A 21,092-nucleotide genomic window follows, 5' to 3' on the forward strand; every position below is an offset into this window, starting at 1 on the left:
GGTTCGGATTGCAGTGTGTGTGTGTGTGTGTGTGTGTGTTGCAGAATGGTTTAATTAGCTCATTCTCCTCCTAGCACATCGTCTTCATTCAACTCTGGCTGTTGAATGAATGCTTTCTTATAATCATTCTTATGTTTAAGTGGGCTTTGGCCTCCTTCCAGACAGCAGCTTGAAAGGGAAGCAGAGGAAAGCTCAAATGATGACAGAAGGCAGGGGCATCCAACAACCCAGAGTTTTGGTTTGGATGTGACACTTTTTAGACTTCCCCAAGCCATCCCGAAGCCCCCATTTCACTCGCCCCCATTTCACTCTGGTCCATCTGAGTATCTCCTTTCCACCCATGCCTCCCCTCCCCCCCCAATATTCACAATTAAGAAATCAGAAAACAACCCCCACCTCTCTTTCGACAGAACTAGATGGAATGATCAGGCATAGCAACTCCTGCAGAGAGGATAAAACCAAAATGTTTCCAAGGGACACATTTATCAAACAAGATATCTGCCCATAGCTCAGTCAGTAGAGTGTGAGACTCTGCATCTCAGGGTTGTGGGTTGGAGCCCCACGTTGGGCAAAATATTCCTGCATTGCAGGGGGTGGACTAGATGACTCTTGTGGTCCCTTCCAACTCTACAATTCCATGATATCCTGTGAGGAGTAGTCTGAAGTGAAGGCACAAGACAGGAGTTGATCATCATGTGAGCTGCGCACAGGTGGGCTGAAGCGAGCTGCTGACCAGTCCTGTAGAGCCTCCTTTTATTGAGACAAGTATGCAAGCTAGGCAGATACATTTTGGGCTGTGACCTTTACACACCTTTGGTCCCGAGATTGTGGGGTGGTACAAAGTTATTTTGGCACCTGTTTCCACCGCGTCATTTCCCCCTTGCACATTGTATGATGAAGGAGACAAAAGGTCTCAGGGACAAAGGTTACAGACAGGACATCGCAGACTGCTGAGACCGCAAAAGGTCAGACAGAGGGAATGATGTTCCAGACAGCCATGACTTTGTCTGTGAGGGGGAGTATGCTACGCACCCCAGGGTCACGCGTGCAGGCAGACTGTGGCTGCCTGCTGGTGGGGAGTGTGCTCCCTCCGGACCCCACTGCCCACTCCGCGATTATCCCTACAGTAGTCAACTGAGTTTTACTCAGAAGAGATGCGTCAAAATCAACACAGCCACGTAATTTGTGCCCATCAATTTAAATAGGTCTGCTGTGGAAAGGACTGATGTTGACTACAACCCTGATGTTTTCTGATTATTTTATAGAGCGTTTCCCTCAATACCAAAAAATGGAGGCAGAGACAATTTACTGAATTTCAAAACCACCGAAGCTTTATTGAATGAATGAATCAATTTATTACAGCCACAAACCAGAATATGGACTTCTACAGAGATAGAGAACATGTAGAAGAAGAAGAAGAACAGTTTGGATTTGATATCCCGCTTCATAATTACCCTAAGGAGTCTCAAAGCGGCTAACATTAGCCTCCCCCCCCCCACAAACACTCTGTGAGGTGAGTGGGGCTGAGAGACTTCAGAGAAGTGTGACTGGCCCAAGGTCACCCAGCAGCTGCATGTGGAGGAGCGGAGACGCGAACCCGGCCCCCATTCCACCCTATTTACAAGGAGGCTTTATGGATCCTGTCTTTGGTGGCAACAACTCCTTCCAAGCCTGCAGTTTGGCCATCTTTGTGCTGTGGCAGGATTTCACAGCCACATGACCCAGGAGGTCTGCATCAAGCAAGGATGCTGCAGCTACTGAGTGGGCTCTCCTTAGTCTGGAAAGTGCGTCCCATGTCCCCAGGCTGTGGGTGTTACCTTCTTTGGGGCAGAAGTGAGCCAGCTCCAGAGGGACGAGAGCATGCTATAGAGAAAAGAAAAGACCGTACTGGATCAGATGACTGATCTGATCCTAAACCCTCCCCCCCAAAAAAATAATAATGGGTGCAAGAGAACATGGAAGCAGACCCAAGCCAGGGAAGACTTGCTTCCATCATGGGATGAGTGAGTTCTATTGCCTGGCCCCAAGGTGGAAGTGTAAGATCAAGGAAGAGGGCAGGAAATGTCTCCAGCCTTGTCCGGCATGCCAGGGACACACGTTGTGTTGTGCGCCTGATACCAGACTGTGATTCCTCCTGTGGGAATCCTTTCACAAGCCACTCTGGGAGCCTCTTGGGGCTGTGAAGGTGCCAAAGGTGAGAGACTTACCTTCAGGCAACTAAGCCTTCTTGCACAGCACATCAGCCAGCTAATGCCACTGGCTGCCAGTTGCCTCTCCGCTGCAATCGCACTTGTTGTGTAACCTCTCAGTTCCTGTGGGAGGAAAGGGGACCTCAGGATCAGGAGGCTGGTCTGGGGGAAAGAGGCAGACCACTGTGAAGCCCTTTACACTCTCAGAGAGAGATCCGTTTCTGTTCTAAAGTGGCAATGTCCTCCAGCCCCAAATTGTAGCTCTGCATCCAAGGCCCTCCTTTGGCTGTCTGGGCAAGTGGGCCTTTGCTGGCTCGTCCATGTGGCCAGCTTGCCTTACAAGAGGGGAAGGGCCCAAGAGGTGCACTGCTAGGTGGCGGCTTCTCCATGAAAGCTTTCTAGGTCAAACAGCCACTGAGGCCATCAAGATACTTACATTCATCAGCAAGTTCAGGATCTTAGTGCTTGGGGCCTCCCAGAGAAGGCCTCCCAGCATCAGAGTATAACGTTCTTCTAACTCCTGCAGGCAATGGCAATGAGGGAGAGGATGCGCCAAGCAGGGGAAAGAGACATCAGATGTTGAGCAATGGGAGCAGTGCTTAAAGCGTGTGAAGAAGAAACAACAACTAGAGAAGTCAAATTTCAAGGCTAACAACTTACCTGCTTGTCGGGCTCAGTTTTGACCTCAATGACTGCCGCAAAGGCTGCATGCACAATCAGGCTGTGGAGCTTCAGTGGTAATTTGGGCTTCATGAGGCTGGAGAGAAGGAGGGAAAAGTTTTTAGACTCTGTCTCATATTGGGGGAAGCATCAAATACATGTCATTCTCTTGAACTTCTAGTGAATGCATGTGTTAGCTTAAACCACTTTTGACAATCAAGCAGCGTATAGATTTTACAGGGTAAAAATGAATAAAGGTAAAATTAAAATAAACACACGAGGGCACTGTTTATGTGGCAGTCTACCTGGCACTTGGTTGCAAGCCTCTAGGTCTTAGTTAATCCCACCTCTAAAAGCTGAGCCATTTCGCAGTCATCTCTAGACAATATAGCTTCTATTTTCTCTCTCACATCTCCACTCATCCTGTAAATAGTTGCTGCATAAAGAAAGCTTTTTGAACGCAAGAAACCCAAGAAATTGTAAGCAATTCTTCCAATCGAATTCACTGAAGTGGCAAGGTCTGGTAACACCTTTCCACATTCTGCTCCCCCCCCCCCGCCAGCTCCTCGTCAAGCTCAAAAAACCCAGTATACCTCAGTTGGTAAAGGGCTTCCAGTGCCGTAGCAAGGACCAATTCAGGCTGCGTGAAACACGCAATCCGTCCCATGAGATCCTGATAGAGAACAGAGGGCGGAGGGGGAAAACATCAGTTCCCTACAGACATCAGGTGGATTCCTCCAACCCCAAACTCAGTGCAGGAATTGGCAATGTAATGCCAAATGCCTGCACAACCCTTCTCTTGGCCAGACCCCGCCAGGCCTTCCTTCTGCCCAGCATCCCCCAAATCCCATCCCCAGCTCTCCTGCCCACCTCACCCCTGGATACCTCATGCAACCTCTCACTCACCGCAATTGCCTTGACGGCCATCTTTTTGGAGTACCTCAAGCTGTCCTTTTCTCTCTGGCGGGCGTCCGAGCAAGTGGCCAGCACGCAGCAGAGCAACATCTCATCCTTCTCCAGTTGCTGAAATGGCAAGAGTCAGGCTGTCAGTTCATGGCAGGAGGGCTTCTCTGCATCTGAGACCGCCAAAATGGGGGTATAAACAGCACTGGTGGATGGGGGGGTGGGGGGTGAGGGATTTCGTATGTACTGTGCTGTTTTCTCAAATACTAACCACAGGCGATGCCCAGACCCTGCCAGTCTCTGAACCATCTGCAACAAGAGAAGAAGGAAAGGACATGGGGGCAGGTTAGTTCATTTCTACTTATTTTCCACAGTTGAGGATTAGAGCATTAAGGCCACCCCTCCTTACGCTCCAAAATGAAAAGGAAGCATTTGCTCACGTGGGCCCACAGCAACCCTGGACTTCTTGGGGACTTTGCGGGTCCCCTTCTTCTTGCGGGCTGCCATGTCCCTCAGTCGCCTGAACCTAGAAGAGAAGGAGAGGGGCAGACCTTGTTGTTGTTGTTGTTATACCGCCCTATACCCACAGGTCTCAGTTACAACCAGTGCTTTTTTCTGGGGGGATGCAGGGGTACGCACACCCCGAAACATTTTGTGAATCTTTGCACTTTTCTCCATTTACTGTACTGCATTTATTTTCCCCGATCTGAACTATAAAATGGTGATTTTCTTGAGTCAAAATTAGAGTACCCCAAACATTTTTTTAATAGAAAAAAAGCACTGGTTCCAACATAAAAATTGCACCATAGAAACACAAAATGCATAATAAAGGTGAAAAACAACCCAGTAAAGCCCCCTCCCCAACACATTTCAAAACCTGAGACAGAAGCCTACAACCAAAATGGGGTGTGTGTGTGTGTAAGAGAAGACAGGGAGTCTTTGCAGCATAGCCATAACACAAATACGGGTAGCCTAAGAGTTGCAGGCAGAGCCGTGTCATTTCACACACTACTTCGGCTGCGGGACATCGTATCAACAAGGAAAGGAGCATTTGATGTTGTTGCATCTCCTCGGGTATTTGTTGATTTGTCGCCACGAGGGGTTGTAGTTGTGCAGGTATAGTTTGATGAGGTTTCTGGTTATTTGTACCCTAGGTGCCCACTCACACACAAAAACAAATCTCCCTGCAGCCAACCAAAGACCACCAACCACACCCTAGGTCACCCCCCAACATCTCTCACCACCAAGGAAATGCAACAAGGGAATAGTAAGTGAACCCACACAAGTGATGCTGACACAAAACCCCACACATACAGGGGAAACTCGGAAAATTAGAATATCGTGGAAAAGTTCATTTATTTCAGTAATTCAACTTAAAAGGTGAAACTTCTACTTCTCAGAGGTCAAATATTGCTCTATTTGCAATCCTTGTTTTGCTGATTTCATTTCATATTCTAATTTTCTGAGATTTTTAATTTGGGGTTTTCATCAGCTGTACGCCATAATATCACAATCATAACAAATAAAGGCTTGACATATCTCGCTTTGCATGTCATGAGTCTATCTCATATATTAGTTTCACCTTTTAAGTTGAATTACTTGAATAAATGAACTTTTCCACGATATTCTAATTTCCCAAGTTTCCCCTGTACACTAAGTAGAAGAGAAGCATTGCCACCCGACCCCACCCTCCCCCTCTTTCCCCCTCTGTTCTTCCTAACCCAACACTGCATGCAACACTAATGTCTCACAACAAATGAAACTGATCTGTAGAAAACACAACTTGACAAAAGAGACAAGGCACTTTTTTTTTGTAAACTAAGAAATCTTTAATCATTTGTTTATTTATTTAATTATTTTTTAAAACACCAACAAGGAAAGGAGCAGGAAGGAGTTATCCAAGATGATCGTGGCCTAGGAGAGGAAGCAGATGGAGGGAGAGCTTTGAATCAACTCATTTGAGAATGCTGGTGGGAACTTCTTCACATCATGTTTACTCCGTTGCTGAAATTTGCAGGCAGCCGATGCTACAAGGACAAGTAGCCTGCAGGGCTGGGAAGCAGATTACACCAATTGTTGGAGGAGAACAACAGCATCTCTCACTATTACGGTACTCAGCATAGCAATATAGAGCTTCCAGGAACAGAGGCACTCTACCTCTGAAGCCCACAGCTAGAGGAGAAGCAGCAGGAGTGGGCTACTGCTTGTGAGTTTGGACTAGATGGGCTTTTCCTCTGATCCAGCAAAGCCACTTCCGCCTACAAAGGAGGTGGAGTTGCAGGCGACTGAGGGAATGCCCGGCCGCGTCAGCCCCTGGACAGCCAATCGGCTGGCTCAGGGGGCGTGACCAGCCCTATTTATCGCTGGCGAGGCCGGGGATCTCCCTCTTTTGCCGGACTTGGTTTTTCACCTACCTGGGGGGGGGGGGGGTTGCGAGTTGATGTGCATCAGCAGGACTCCCCCTACTGGTGGTTAACCCTTCCCGGACTTCAAGCGGACGGGCTGAAGCCGGATAGTCGGTTAGGACCTATGTCTAAGCCAATACCACTCATCACCTGTAACCAATAAAGTTGTGGCCATATTTAGCCCATTAACCTGAAATAATTGTGTCATGTGTCTTTATTTCCACTTTGGGGGGGGGGGGCGGGAACTCGCCACGCAATAGGGCTCTTTTTGTTTTTTTATGCACCCACAGACCCCAAACGGCTCTCCACAGGAACACAGTGGTGCATCTCATGTATGGGGGGGGGGGATTCCAACACTCCCCCCAACCCCCACCCCCACCCCCAGCAAAGGAAAGATAAGGGAAGCATTTCCAGCATTTAAAAGAGCCCTCAGCATAATGCTCTTAGGACAGCAGCCCTGCCTGGAGAGCGAAGGGGGCTGCTAGGAAGGTCGTCAAAGCATCAAGGCATAGATGAGCCAAAGAATGCAATGAAAACTCTCTTATTGAAGAAACCAGAGGCCTTTCTACTGGGCATAGTTGACCAATCGGTGTTAAAGGAGGATAGAACTTTCTTTATGTATGCCACAACAGCAGCAAGAATACTTATTGCAAAATATTGGAAGACACAAGATCTACCCACTTTGGAAGAATGGCAGATGAAGGTGATGGACTATATGGAATTGGCAGAAATGACCGGCAGGATCCGAGATCAGGGGGAAGAGTCAGTGGAAGAAGATTGGAAGAAATTTAAAGATTATTTACAGAGATATTGTAAAATTAATGAACTTTAGAATAAAGTTGGATTAAAATTAAGAGGTTTCTAGCTGTAATGGGTTAAAAGAATATGAAAAAAAATGGGTTTATAAAAGTAAAATTTCAAGATCACAACAATTTAAGAATAAAGATTTGGGTAGAATAAAGAGGGAAACAAATTGCTGAGCTAATAAATTGAATTGGAATACAAAAAAGAGAGGTATGAGGAGGTCCAAGAAACAAGTAAATGAAAAATAATGTGATGGAAAGATTTTTTTTTCTTTTTCTGTTTGTTTTTATTTTTTGTAATGCAAAAATCTTAATAAAAATCTTATAAAAAAAATAAAATGAAAACTCTCTTAGAGCCAGAGTGACTGACAGGAAGACTGACAGAACGCCTGTCTGTTGCAGTTGATGGCTGAAGAGTTGAGAAACGGAGAAGGGGTAGAGAGAGGGGGGTGTATAGTGGCTAGAATTCTGGACTAGGAGGACCTGGGAGATCCGAGTGCAAATCCCCACTCAGTCATGAAGTGCACTGTTTGATGTTGGGTCCAGTCACTCTCATCCTAGCCTGCCTAACAGGTTTGTTGTGAGGGGAAAAATGGGGGGAAAGGCAAGCCATCAATGCCACCTTGAACTGCTTGGATGAAAAGTGGGCTATGAATGTAATAAAAAGCATCCCAAAATAATGATCATGGAAGGTACCCTGGGGATCATCTAGTCCAACCCCCTGCAATGCAGGAATATGCAGCTGTACCTTATGGGAATCGAACCTGCAACCTTGGTGCTATCTGCAGCTCCCTCTAACCAGCTGAGCTGCAATGAGATTTGAGGGAGAATGGGAAGGCGGGTGGGAAGAGAAGTTATGCTGTTCAGGAAGGGGTTGAATTCCATGGGGATGCTGGCCGTGTGGGGGACCCCAAGCCCTCGCCCCAGAAGATTACAAAAAAGAAGCAGACAAAATCCTACTTACAGATTCACGATGCTGGCCATCTCTTCAGGTGAAATCCCCTCCTGTTTAAACTCAACTGCTTTAAAATGCTCACACAACACTAACTCTGAACCTTGCCTCTAACCCTATTGCTACTCCTCTCTGTCTAAAATATACAGGAAAATATGTGCACAAAATATACAGATGAAAATGAAATGATAAAGTGAAAGCATTTGCTGAAATACAGTAGAGAACTCACGCCTCCCGAGTTGAGGGAGGCCTTGCTTTGCATGCAGGAGATCCCAGGTTCAGTCCAGGATCTCCACCAGACAGGGCTGGGACTGTCCCCTGTTTGAAAACCCTGCAGCGCTGCTGCCAGTCAGTGTAGGCAGTGCTAGGCTAGATTGACTCTGTCAAGTGCAACTTCCTATGAATGCTCCTCTTATACGATTTCTCGAAACACAAGCAAGCTACCTTATCAACGAGTTGTGAGAGTTCATTCATGACTTTTAACAAACAGCAGAAACCATTTTATTATTTCTATGTGAGTACAGAAATCCTGAATATGAAATATGCACTGCTAGGTGAGCTGTCCCGATGCCAACTGAAACAGACCCTCCAAAGATTCAAAGGTGAAAAGGGAATTTTGAGCATCTGAGCACAACTGGGCCGTCTTCTGCGTTAACGTGAAGTGCAGGAAGTGATTGCCTTGAGCAGGGGTAGGCAACCGAAGGCCCAGGGGCCGGATGCGGCCCAATCGTCTTCTCAATCCGGCCCACGGACAGTCCGGGAATCAATGTGTTTTTCCATGAGTAGAATGTGTCCTTTCATTTAAAATGCACCTCTGGGTTCTTTGTGGGAATTTGTTCATTCCCCCCCCAAAAAAAAAAATAGTCCAGCCCCCCACATGCTGTGAGGGATGGTGGACCAGCCCACGGGTGAAAAAGGTTGCTGACCCCTGGCCTTGAGCCTCCTCAGGACTGGCGCAGGGGCCGTGCATTGCAGGGTGCCAGCCAAGGCCCGTGCCCCAGTACTGATTGCTGATTCTACTGAGTCCATCAGTATATTGTTGTGAAGTGACCTGGCATTTTTAATGAAGTGCAATATAGGCTTGTCTTACATCTTTAACAACAACAAAAACACAGTAAATTGCACAGAAGAATTCCATGTTGCCTGTGCGAGCGGCTGGGTAGACCTCTTTGCAGCTGCATGATCCATGCATTTGATCTATAAGCAACTGGTCAATCTTCATAATTGGCTCTGGCTTTGTGTAGCAGATTGAACGCATTCTTCTATTTCTCAGCCCTGTATTCCACCCCCACCCCCCTCCTCCTATACTCGGACGGTGCCAACTACTCATCTCTACAGAGTGAAATGTTTGAGAGTCCTGCAGATCTAGTCTCAGACGTCAAACCTCTACCCCAAAGACAGGGGAGCCTGTGACCTTCTAGAGAATACATTTCTTTTGACTGCTATATGCTGAAGTGAACAAATGTTTTGTCTGAAACTCTTGAGAGCTTCTGTGGGCCGCCCTAGAGAACACTGGGCTAGAGGGATCATGGGGATGACTTGTTCCACAACAGCAGATGGCATGCAGAAATTTAAACTGTAGGAAAGGGAGGTAAACTGTCTAGCTAGCTAGCTAGCTATGTCTTGCTGCAAGTGCATGCACTCCTCTTACCCAAAGCCCCAAGAATTGCAAGTGTGGAGCCACACAAACACGCCTGATCTCAACACTGTCTTGGGGGAAACTCCCGATGCTGGAAAATTCATGTGCTCAATTTCTGCACATTGAGACAGGAGCCAAAGAAAGCAGTTAGCTTCAAGCACACGCAGAGTAGGGGGGCTCATAAAAAAGGTTTCTTTGGGAGGGGGTGGGTTGAGGTTTGCTCCGATGTGAAAGCTAAAGAGCAGGCTTTCACAGAGAAAGGAGCAGAGTAAGGTGGAAACTACTGGGACCCGGGCTTTCCAGGCACGCTGACGGGAGGGATGAGTCCAGCATTGCATTGTTGGGTCGTATTTTCAGTGACAACTATTTATGACAGAGGTTTACAGAAAATTGATCTAAAACCTCTGCTTGTAAGAGGCTATGGGCATTTGAAGAAGCCCATCATAATCTTTACATGAAATGTATCTTTAGAACACCGGTGGCGTCATGTCCCCATTTGTTGCCTTAGTTTCTCCATCAATGCACCACCCACAATTTGCCATCATATTGGCATCAGGTGTTTTCCAGGCCAGTGAATGTCAGCAACCCCTTCTTCTAAAGCTGCTTCCCCAGTTTCATCCAAAATAGAAAGAAATGCCATTTGGTAGCTGTTAAGTTGTGGGCGAACATGTCAGACGACACAGCGATTCTTTAAACAGCTCTTCTTTATTCAGATGCCAGAACAGAACTAGGCTGAGGAGCTCAGTCAGCCTGCTTATATAGAGCTCCAGAGCAATGCAACTGTTGCCATTTTCTAAAACTATCCAATCACTGAACGTCACTTTTCGATCCTTCATTTGCATACAAAACTATCCAGTCACTGAACGTCACTTTTCAATCCTTCATTTGCATAACTATCTACAGGCCCAGGGTGAGAACTTCAGTACATAACAGTAGCCCATTGAGAAGCTTTGGGACGTAATGAAATACATTTCTGAAAGTTATTTATGGATGCAGAAGGTCACCACATCTTTGCTTAAGGTGAATGGAAAGGAACATTTCCCCAGGCGGCACACCACTGTCCCCGAATCTCGTCCGCTGCTTGGTCATTTCAACAGATTGTGTGTCTTAGTAAGATTTTGTACATTTCAGAAAGCTTTCCCTTGCCTACAAATGAAGTGCATGATTTTTCAAAAACTTATTAATGCCCCGTGCTTTTACTTCTGGTGTGGTAAAAAAATGCAGAATCTGGCTATCATTTAAAGCAGTGTAAGATGCTGGCTTACGTTTCCCCTCACATTTGGTGACTAGGTAGGGATATGCAGTTTTGTGTTTTGTTTTTTGAAGAGTTCCTAAGGAGTCCTGCTGCTTCCAAGTTTTATTTTGGGGGTTGTTGTTGCTTTTGTTTACAAAAAGGTAATCCAGTTGTAACCTTTTTCTAGGTACAATTCTGTACATTCTGGTACTACCTGTTCACTCATGGTCCCTCCAAATCCCTTTGTTTCTTTTAGCAATGTGTCCTTGTGTATCTGCATAAGCTTTTCAAAGCCTGCTACCTTTGCTTACAGAATTTCTCCTTAGGGGCGCTTTGAACATGTCCCGTAATACATGTGGATAAAAGGCCTTTGTTAATTTCAAAAGCCATTTTATTTCTTCCATGATTTTCCTCTGTTGTTAATTTATTTTGTAAAAGCAAGTGGGGTTTAGTCACCAGAGAGGTGGATTCTGTGGTTTTGCTCAATAGGTCATGGTCATTTCAAGAGCCATAGGGCCTGAGATGGTTCCAGCTCTAATTTACGTGTAAGATTAGGAGTCCAAGAATGTGGAATCAGTACTGCAGGTGGTCAGTTCTGACATACTTCCCCCCTAAATAGTGGGTGAAGTCCTTTTGGAAAGGACTCAAAGGTTTCAAAGTGTCAAGTTTTGCTGTACTGAAGGACTGTCCATATCTAATCTATTAGAACATTGAACCCTCCTCCCCACTCCAGGAATTTTGCTATCCAAAGTGGGTTTGAATTTGGATAATAAAAGTTTCCAGTCGAGTAGATTTATACATTTTAGTGAAGGTAAGCAACTTAAAATGACCACAGACCCAGTAAAACTCATGACAAAGAGAAGAGAAACAACATTTAAAAGCAGATACAAATAATGAGGCATTATTCTTTTCCCAAGAAGCCAGCAAAATTTCATCTTTCCTGTTTTATTTTAAGCATGCTTTTTATTCAAGATTTTAACAAACAACAAGGTGGTAAGCTGCTCAATATAGGCAGACCATCATTTCTCAAGGGCCATTCCAAATGTGTACAATTGATGGCTCCAAAATCAGCTGCACCCTGTGAGTCCAGAGGGCAACTGGTGCCATTGTCCCTGTTAGCATTTTGTAAGAAAGGGCACCATGATTTCATCAAGCTGTCTGCCTTGATGAGACTTGCAGTGAGGATCCCTTTGATAAGCGATCGGCAATGCATAAAGGAGGGCAGGTGGCTTGGTGAGCAGGGAACTTCTTTCAAAGATTTGGACCAGCGATGTGCCTTTGCTTCGGGCAAATGGTGATGGTGGATGGATCATAGCTACCTAACTCAGCACTGTCTGTACTGATTGGCAGTGGCTCTACAAGGTTCCAGGCAGGTGATGTTTTCAGTTTCACCTGGAGATGCTAGAGACTGTTCTGGGACCTGCATCACCAGCGAGCTCTGGTCCTCCCTTAAGGAGTTAGGCGGCTCAATGGTCTGACTCTGTGGAAGGCACCATGCTATTCCCCTTTAAATTAGCCATGTATACAGAAAACATGAGAACTGGAATTTTGGGCTTGAATTGATTTCTGGATCGCCTGCATGCCAAGCACATACTTCTACCACTGGGCCAGCACCCTTCTTCAGTGACTGAGGTCTCATTGCACACAGCCATTCAGCAAGCAAAAAAATGTTACTGTCAGAAGGGCAGAGTGGGCAGCAAGAGATTCAGGGGCCGGTTTCAGACCCACACTGCTCGGGTTTATTCTGTTGCTTGCTTGACATTGTGCCTCCTTCCCCCCTACCTTTTATTCCTATGAAAGTTTCACAATGTCGCTGCTTGGGATTCTGGATAATCTATGGTGGTTTCTTTTCAGTTTTTTTAATTAATTTTCCAAAAAAAAATTAAGACAAACAAACAAACAAACAAACATCCTAATTGTAATTAAACCAATCTTGATAACATTGTTAAGTGACTTCCTCAAATCCCCCTGGTTGAATTTCATTGTATTTCATTTTAACAGTTTTCCAAAATCAATCTTCTCAAAAAAAAAAAAAAAATTAACTTGATCACATCTTTCATTCTTTTTTTTTATATAAATGTTTATTAGATTTTCCAATTTTATACAAACACAAAAAGAAAAAGAAAAATATTAAAAACAAGTCAATTTCAGTAACAATTTTTCAATAACATGTTTCTTTGACTTCCTCATACCTCCCCTTCTTGTTTTCTAGTTCAATTTGTTAATCCAGCAAATCCTAATCTCTTAACATTCCTTTTAAAGTAACACCTTATTTTCCACTCAACTTTTTAAATTTTATGACTTAAACAATTTTAATCCCTATTATCTTTATCATAACAGCTAGAGACCACAAAAGTTCAATCCAACATCTTTTCAGAGTTCATTAATTTTGTAGTATTTCTGTAAATAGTCCTTAAATTTCTTCCAATCTTCTTCTGCCGACTCTTCTCCCTGGTCGCGGATTCTGCCGGTCATTTCTGCCAGTCCCATACAGTCAATCAACTTCATCTGCCATTCTTCCAGAGTGGGTAGATCTTGAGTCTTCCAGTGCTTTGCTATAAGTATTCTTGCTGCCGTTGTAGCATACATAAAAAAAGTTGTGTCCTTCTTTGGCACCAAATGGCCGACTATTCCCAAGAGAAAAGCCTCTGGTTTTTTCAAGAAGGTATACTTAAATACCTTTTACATTTCATTATAAATCATTTCCCAGAAAGCCTTAATCTTTGGGCACGTCCACCAAAGGTGAAAGAATGTACCTTCAACCTCCTTACATTTCCAGCATTTATTATCGGGCAAATGATATATTTTTGCAAGCTTGACTGGGGTCATGTACCACCTGTATATCATTTTCATAATATTCTCTCTTAAGGCATTACATGCCGTAAATTTCATACCTGTGGTCCATAACTGTTCCCAGTCAGCAAACATAATGTTGTGTCCAACATCTTGTGCCCACATCTTTCATTCTTTCTAATCTAGCTTGAAACATCTTAATTCCTATCCTTACATATTTAAATCCTAAACCTATCTTATATTTGCAAGCTTTTCCAGTTAGGTTATCTTGACATATTCAGCTAAATAATCTTTGAATTTTGTCCATTCTTCCTGGTATTCCTCCTCCTTCTGGTCGCGGACTCTTCCCGTCAGGTGGGCTAGCCCCGGGATTCTGGAGAATCTATGTGACTAGATGCTTGTAATGTATGCCAGGCAATCTGGCACAATTGGGTAGGGTTGCCATCCGCCGGGATTTGGCCGTTGGAAACAAGTGTCCATGCGGGAAACGCTTGAATGTCCAGGAAAACCCAAAGGTATAGCAATTCTACACATGGGGAGTAGGGACGCAAGCGCAAATCAGAATAAAGCTAAGGCTGGGAAAGTTCAAACAGAAACACACACACACACAAACAAACTATTCCTCAAGATTTGTGTTTAAGACACAGGATCATAGAATTGTGGAGTTGGAAGGGACACCGAGGACCATCTAGTTCCGTTATTCCCAATCAGGGGTCCGTGGCCCCATCCCTTGCCTCCCTCCAACTAATTTTCTCTCATTTTGGCATGGCAATAGCATACATTTTATGGGCGGTCTTGTTGTTTGTAGTATACCTAAAATCCTTTGCTTATTACCCCACATTTTGAACCCGCAGCCCTGAGATTAAGAGTGTCACGCTCTACCAACTGAGCCACCCCACTGTAATTATCCCACACCTCCCCTCTTGACAAAGCTGCCTGCGAAGCTGATCTGCCGAGGAAATGTCCTTCTGCAGGCATGGTTTCAATCCAAACAACAAATACTAGTGGTCAACTCCAAAAGTGCGGTCAAGAAACCCTGCTTGCCAAAGAACAATTGAACGCACCCTTGAAGCTCCTTTGCAGCCGTGTCTTTACCTGTCTCCACACCTGACACCACGTAAGATGCTAGATGTGGGGCCTGCGGGCCTGTCAAGATTCCCCACCTCTGCTCTATCTAGCCAGGCTGCTGTTTTCAAATGGGGGTTAAAGCTGTGAAGCTGTTTGGATCCATGACTGGACTTGACTGTGGGCATTTCATTGTGCTGTGTCCCAGAGCCTTAAGGGTGGGGTGGCCTAGGAACCTAAGCCACCAGGTATATAAAAGTGAGGTCCACTCCAGCCAAGAGCGAAAGAAAACCACCAAGCAGCCCTGCTCCCCAACAATGTCCCCCAAAGAGGATACGGATCGTCTCGGGAATGCTGGTGTCCAGGCACTCAATTCTCTCCTGCAGCTCGTCCTGCGTCCCCGGGGTCTGGAAGAGGTCCTCCTGATGCAGAGTATCACCCATGCGTTCGGAAGGGATGAGGTACATCCTGGATAGCATGAAGAACAATCCAGCCCTGGGGTGCATAATGTGAGGTCGAGGAATGCCACAATGGAGAGAAGCCCATCACCAAGAGAGCTGGCACAAGGGCTGAGAATTGTATCCCGCCTGCTTTCCACAGTAGCATTCCTACTACCCTTCTCCTGATTTGGGGCAATGGGAGAGTGAAATCATTCCCCGCTTCTTCTAGTGGCCAGTCTCAGAGAGCCGCTTTGCTAGGGATAGACAGAGAATGGTTGGGAACACTTGGGTTCTTCTGAGCCGCTCTAAGGAATAGTATATGCTGGATGTCCCACCCGCTGCCGCTCCACCAAGGTGCCACTATACTCACAGCAGGAGCTTGTAAGAGCGAGTCGGTAGCTAAGATATAAATCAATTGTGGCGTTTGGAACCTACACACCCCAAAACTGGTACTGGATTCCAGCCCACACCCATCCTTTCAATGGTACCGTCCCCCTCAGCTCACCTGGTGGCAGGCATTCTTGAAGAGGTGGTCCACCAAAAGCCAGATCTCCTTGGCCGCTCAGTGGAGTCATCACCATCCTGGGGTACGATATCCAGAAACTGCTTCTCCTGGAGGTCCAATGACAAGTGGGACTGGCATGAGAGCCTGACAGAATGTGTGCCTGTATGCATTCTTTCCTTGCTCCAGCTGGGTGGACAAGTCTTGCCCTCTGAGGCCACAACTAGGGCTGGGCAATAGCTGGCTTTCAACACGGTGATATATCACTAGCTAAACTGAAATATACTCAGAGTCGCAAAGTGATTTCATGCTCTTTATTCAGCTCATAGTGGTGAGGAGGAATGAATGAAAGTCCCCTCAAGGTATCTGCTTTATATACATTATTTACACAATGGGCTGCACATGATTGGCTAATTCCGGAATTCTACTGTAAGCCAATCAGGTTGTGGATTCACTTCTATCTGGAGCATGATTGGGTGGTTCCTGCCAACCAATCAGACTGCTGCATTGTTCTAGGACCAATCAGACTGCTGCATTCTGAATCCTATTGTTCTAGGACCAATCAGACTGCTGCAGTTTGGATCCCATTCAACTCAGTACATAACACCCCTCCCCTCTAAGTTCCAGTCCTGCCCGGGAGGTCGCATTCATAGTCCTCAAGGTACGCCGGCGGCCTACGTGTGCGTTGCGGCCTGGGGTGTTCCCTGGTCTGGGGTTCAGGTTCTGGCTCGTGTTCCAAGGATGCTGGCTGTGATGGGGCTGTATGGTCTGGCGCAACCGTCTCGCTCAGTCGTGGTTCTGGTTCCAGTGTCCTTTCGGCCTCACGGGTCCTCTCTGTATTTACTGATTCTGCCTCTCCTGCTTGCCCCTGCTGCTCTATGGGCCTCACTGCCCCACTGTTCCCTTGGGACTCCTCTGACCTGTCCTCCTCCTCCTGGTTTTCTCCCGGGAATCGTCGCCGTATCTGGTCGCAGTGGCGGCGCCAGCATTGCCCCCCATCTGTTAGCACCTCGTACGACACGGGGCCAGTGACCCTGGTGACTGTGGCGGGTACCCATGCAGGGCCTGCTCCAAAATTCTTTGCATACACTGGGTCCTGGGCCTCGAAGGTCCGGGGGTTCCTGCCTTCCCCCACCACTTCCTCATCCTGAGCTCTATCGGGGTGAAGGCGGTCCAATCTGATTGCAAGGCCTGTATCTCTCCGTCGATCCCCGGCCACCACACGTAACTCCTGGCAAGGGCCTTCATTCTTACTACCCCTGGGTGTGTCTCGTGTAGGGCTGTGAGGACCCTTTTGCGGAGGGGCTGGGGAACAACGACCCTGCTTCCCCATAACAGGCACCCCTTGTGGGCCGACAGTTCATGTTTGCGGGTTGTGTAGCCGGCGAATTCTGGCCCGGGGCTGCTGCTGGGCCATCCCCTCCACACCCAGTCCAGGACCCGGGAGATGACCCTATCTTTCTTGGAATGGTGTGCAACTTCTTGTGCCTGAATGGGGCGCTCGGGAAGCAGCTCCAGGCTCATAACCTCTTGTGCAGGTGCTGGGTCGGGGCCTGTTTCCGGTAGTGGTAGCCTGCTGAGGGCGTCCGCATGGCCCATCGCCTTCCCAGGGCAGTGAATCAGTGCATACTGGTAGCTGGCAAGGAAAACTGACCACCTGAGGACGCGAAGAGACAGCACTTGGGGGGTCTGCTTTTCGGGGGCAAACAAGCCAAGCAACGGCTTGTGGTCAGTCACCACGGTGAAGGGCCGCCCGTACAAGAAATCATGGAATTTTTTTACTCCCTTCACGATTGCCAGACCCTCCTTGTCGATTTGCGAGTAGTTCCGCTCGGTTGCCTTGAGTGTCTGGGAAAAGTGTGCCACCGGTACCTCTCTTCCATCCGGGAGTTGGTGTCCCAGGACAGCGCCAATGCCATAGGGTGAGGCGTCGCATGCTAGCACCACCGGCAGCCTCTCGGCGAAGTGTGCCAAGACCGAGTTTGAGACAAGCAAGTCCTTGACTGCCTGGAATGCGGCCTCCTGGCGCTGGCCCCACACCCAAGGGGCCCGCTTGTCCAGGAGTCTGTGTAGGGGCTCCACTACCGCCGCCTTGTGGGGAAGGAAGGAATGGTAAAAGTTCAATAGTCCCAAGAAGGCCTGAAGTTCAGTCTTGTTCTTGGGTGCTGGGGCATCACAAATGGCCCGTACCTTGTCCCCAGTCGGGTGGACCCCTTCTGCGTCCACCATAAATCCCAGAAAGTCCACCTGAGGCACTCCTAGTAGACATTTTTCCCGCTTCACCTTGAGACCCGCCGTCTGGAAACGGTGCAGAACGGTGCGGAGGCGGTCCTCAAACTCCTCGGGTGTGGGCCCGGCAATCAACACATCATCGAAGAAGGGGGTGACACCAGGAATCCCTTTAAGGAGAGAGTCCATTAGATTCTGGAATATGCCTGGTGCCACGCTGACACCGAATTGCAGCCGCTTTACCCTGAACGCTCCTCTGTGCGTCACAATCGTCTGTGCCTCTGCTGTGGCCTCATCTACTGGCAGCTGTTGATATGCTTGGGCCAGGTCCAGCTTGCCAAAAATTTTCGACCCAGCCAGGGTAGCAAGGACATGGCTGACCACTGGCACTGGGTATGCATGAGCCGTGAGGGCCTTGTTTATGGTACATTTGTAGTCTGCGCAGATGTGGACCGAACCATTAGGCTTGACGGGTGTGACGATTGGGGTTTCCTAGGGGGCATTAGGCACCGGCTCCAGCACTCCTTGCTCCACGAGTCGGTCCAATTCCTCGTCTATACGGGGTTTCAGGGCGAACGGGACCCAGCGGGCCTTGAGCCTGACCGGTCGTACTGCGGGGTCAAGCTGTAGAGCAATGGGGGGGCCCGTATACTGTCCCAATTTTTTTTAAAAAAAATTTTTTTATTAAAGTTTCAAAAATTATATAAAAACAGAACAATACAAGAAAAAACAAAAAGAAAAAAAAGAAAAATACACACAAACAAAAAAAGAACAAGTATACTTTCAATCCCTTATTTTCTTATAACTTACTTCCCCGACTTCCTCATACCTCCCCTTTCTGTATTCCAATTTCTAATTTATTTGATTCAACAAATCCTTCCCCTTCATTCTCATTCAAATTTTGACCTTTCTTTTTCTTTTACTTATCCATTACAGCTGAAAACCACATAAATTCTAAACCAGCGTCATTCTAACATTCAATAATTTTACAATATTTCTTAAGATAGTCCTTAAATTTCTTCCAGTCTTCTTCCGCTGTCTCTCTCCCCTGGTCCCGGATTCTGCCAGTCATTTCTGCCAGTCCCATATAGTCTATCACCTTAATCTGCCATTCTTCCAGAGTGGGTAGGTCTTGTGTCTTCCAATACTTTGCGAGGAGTATTCTTGCTGCTGTTGTAGCGTACATAAAAAAAGTTCTATCCTTCTTTGGCACCAATTGGCTGGACATGCCCAAAAGAAAGGCCTCTGGTTTCTTAGGGAAAGTGTACTTAAGTACCTTTTTCAGTTCATTATAGATCATCTCCCAAAAAGCCTTAATCCTTGGGCACGTCCACCAAAGATGAAAGAATGTACCTTCATTTTCTTTACATTTCCAACATTTATTATCAGGCAAATGGTAAATTTTTGCAAGCTTAACTGGGGTCATGTACCACCTATAGATCATTTTCATAATATTCTCTCTTAAGGCATTACATGCCGTAGATTTCAAACCGGTGGTCCACAACTTTTCCCAGTCAGCAAACATGATGTTATGACCGATATCTTGTGCCCACTTAATCATGGCTGACTTCACCGTTTCATCCTGCGTATTCCATTTCAACAGCAAGTTATACATTTTTGACAGATTTTTAGTATTGGGTTCTAACAATTCTGTTTCCAATTTTGATTTTTCCACCTGGAAGCCAATTTTCCTGTCCAACTTATAAACCTCCAATATTTGATAATAATGAAGCAAGTCTTGCACTTTATCTTTTAGTTTCTCAAATCTCTGCAATTTCTGTTTGTCACCTTCTTGTTCCAAGATTTCCCAATATTTCAGCCATTTGGACTCCATATTGAGCCTTTTCACAGCCTTTGCCTCCATTGGGGACAACCACCTTGGAGTTTTATTTTCCAACAAGTCTTTATATCTTATCCAGACATTATATAATGCTTTCCTGACAATATGATTTTTAAAGGCCTTATGAGCTTTCACCTTGTCATACCACAAATATGCATGCCATCCAAAAAATATTATTAAAACCTTCTAAATCCAAAATGTCTGTATTCTCAAGAAGCAGCCAGTCCTTCAACCAGCAGAAAGCTGCCGATTCATAGTATAGTTTGAAGTCTGGCAGGGCAAATCTCCCCCTTTCCTTTGCATCAGTTAAAATCTTAAATTTTATTCTGGGTTTCTTGCCCTGCCAGACAAATTTAGAAATATCTTTCTGCCACTTCTTGAAACAGTCCATCTTATCGACGATTTGCAATGTTTGGAACAAAAACAGCATTCTAGGCAATACATTCATCTTTATAACTGCAATCCGACCAGACAAGGAGAGCTTCAAATTTGACCAGATTTCTAAATCTTTTTTCACTTCTATCCAACATTTGTGGTTCGAGGACCCAACCCCCGCGATGTGAAATGAATACACAAGGACACGAGATATAAGGTTAATGGGCAAGAAAAGGCCACAACTTTATTGGTTACAGCAGTGAAAAGGTATTGGCTTAGGCATTGGATGTCTAAAACGGATGGGTTTATTCACCAGTAGGTGGAGCCTGTTGATGCTCATCCAACTATAGGCTCTCCCCTGACGTCACCGAGGGTCGTGCCATGGCCTCCCGCCAAGCAGGCATCGGACAGAACACACGACCGCCGGATTCCTTTAACGGAATACCCAACATATTGAAGGCATAGGCGATGGCCACACCTAGCTCTTCTACACCACAACACATATATCCAATGCCTAACCGCCACCCGAGCCCAAGAGGCTCGCCGCCAATACCCTCACGGCTGCAACCAATCCCAAATACTCCTGATGACGCTATCTAACCAAATGTCATTCCCCAGGTCTGATAAATGCACACCATCATTCCGGTATAAGGCTTGGTCGCCAATCCGGATACGGTCATGATAAATGACTTGGCCATACATGAAGCGCACCCAACGGGCCACCGCCCGATTTACGAGTTTCCTGGTTTTTTCCATGGCCATACAACTATGCGCGCCGTGCCAAACAAGCCTCTTCAAGAAGGAAGACCAGAACACCGTTGTCCTGGGGCACAAGGCAGCAATCGCATCCAAGTCTCTCTTTATGTGCCACGACACATCCGCACTTCCTTTGTCCACCAGGTCATTCTCCCCTAGCTGAATGATAATGGCATCGGGGGAACCGAACGTGGCTACTTTCTGCACAAGCAATGGCATGAGTTCCTCCCAACGCATGCCTCGTCTCGAAAACCAGGAAACTCGAACTCCCGGTGGCAAACCAAGATTAGCTGTGAGGCCGGAGCTG

General features: G+C 46.5%; 1 protein-coding gene across 1 annotated transcript in view; it reads right to left on the bottom strand.

Annotated features, from left to right (window-relative positions):
- Positions 1-21,092, bottom strand: part of LOC310753762 (inositol polyphosphate 5-phosphatase OCRL-like) — a gene marked incomplete at both ends in the record, with an annotated part of 295,851 nt that overhangs the window by 222,429 nt on the left and 52,330 nt on the right. The window contains 3 exon segments of the mRNA XM_083595105.1: positions 14,981-15,065; positions 15,589-15,638; positions 15,641-15,774. Of these exon segments, the coding sequence (XP_083451231.1) occupies positions 14,981-15,065; positions 15,589-15,638; positions 15,641-15,774 (269 nt within the window).

Source organism: Podarcis filfolensis (genome assembly GCF_964270895.1).
Source record: "Podarcis filfolensis genome assembly, chromosome: W".
NCBI lineage: Eukaryota > Metazoa > Chordata > Lepidosauria > Squamata > Lacertidae > Podarcis > Podarcis filfolensis.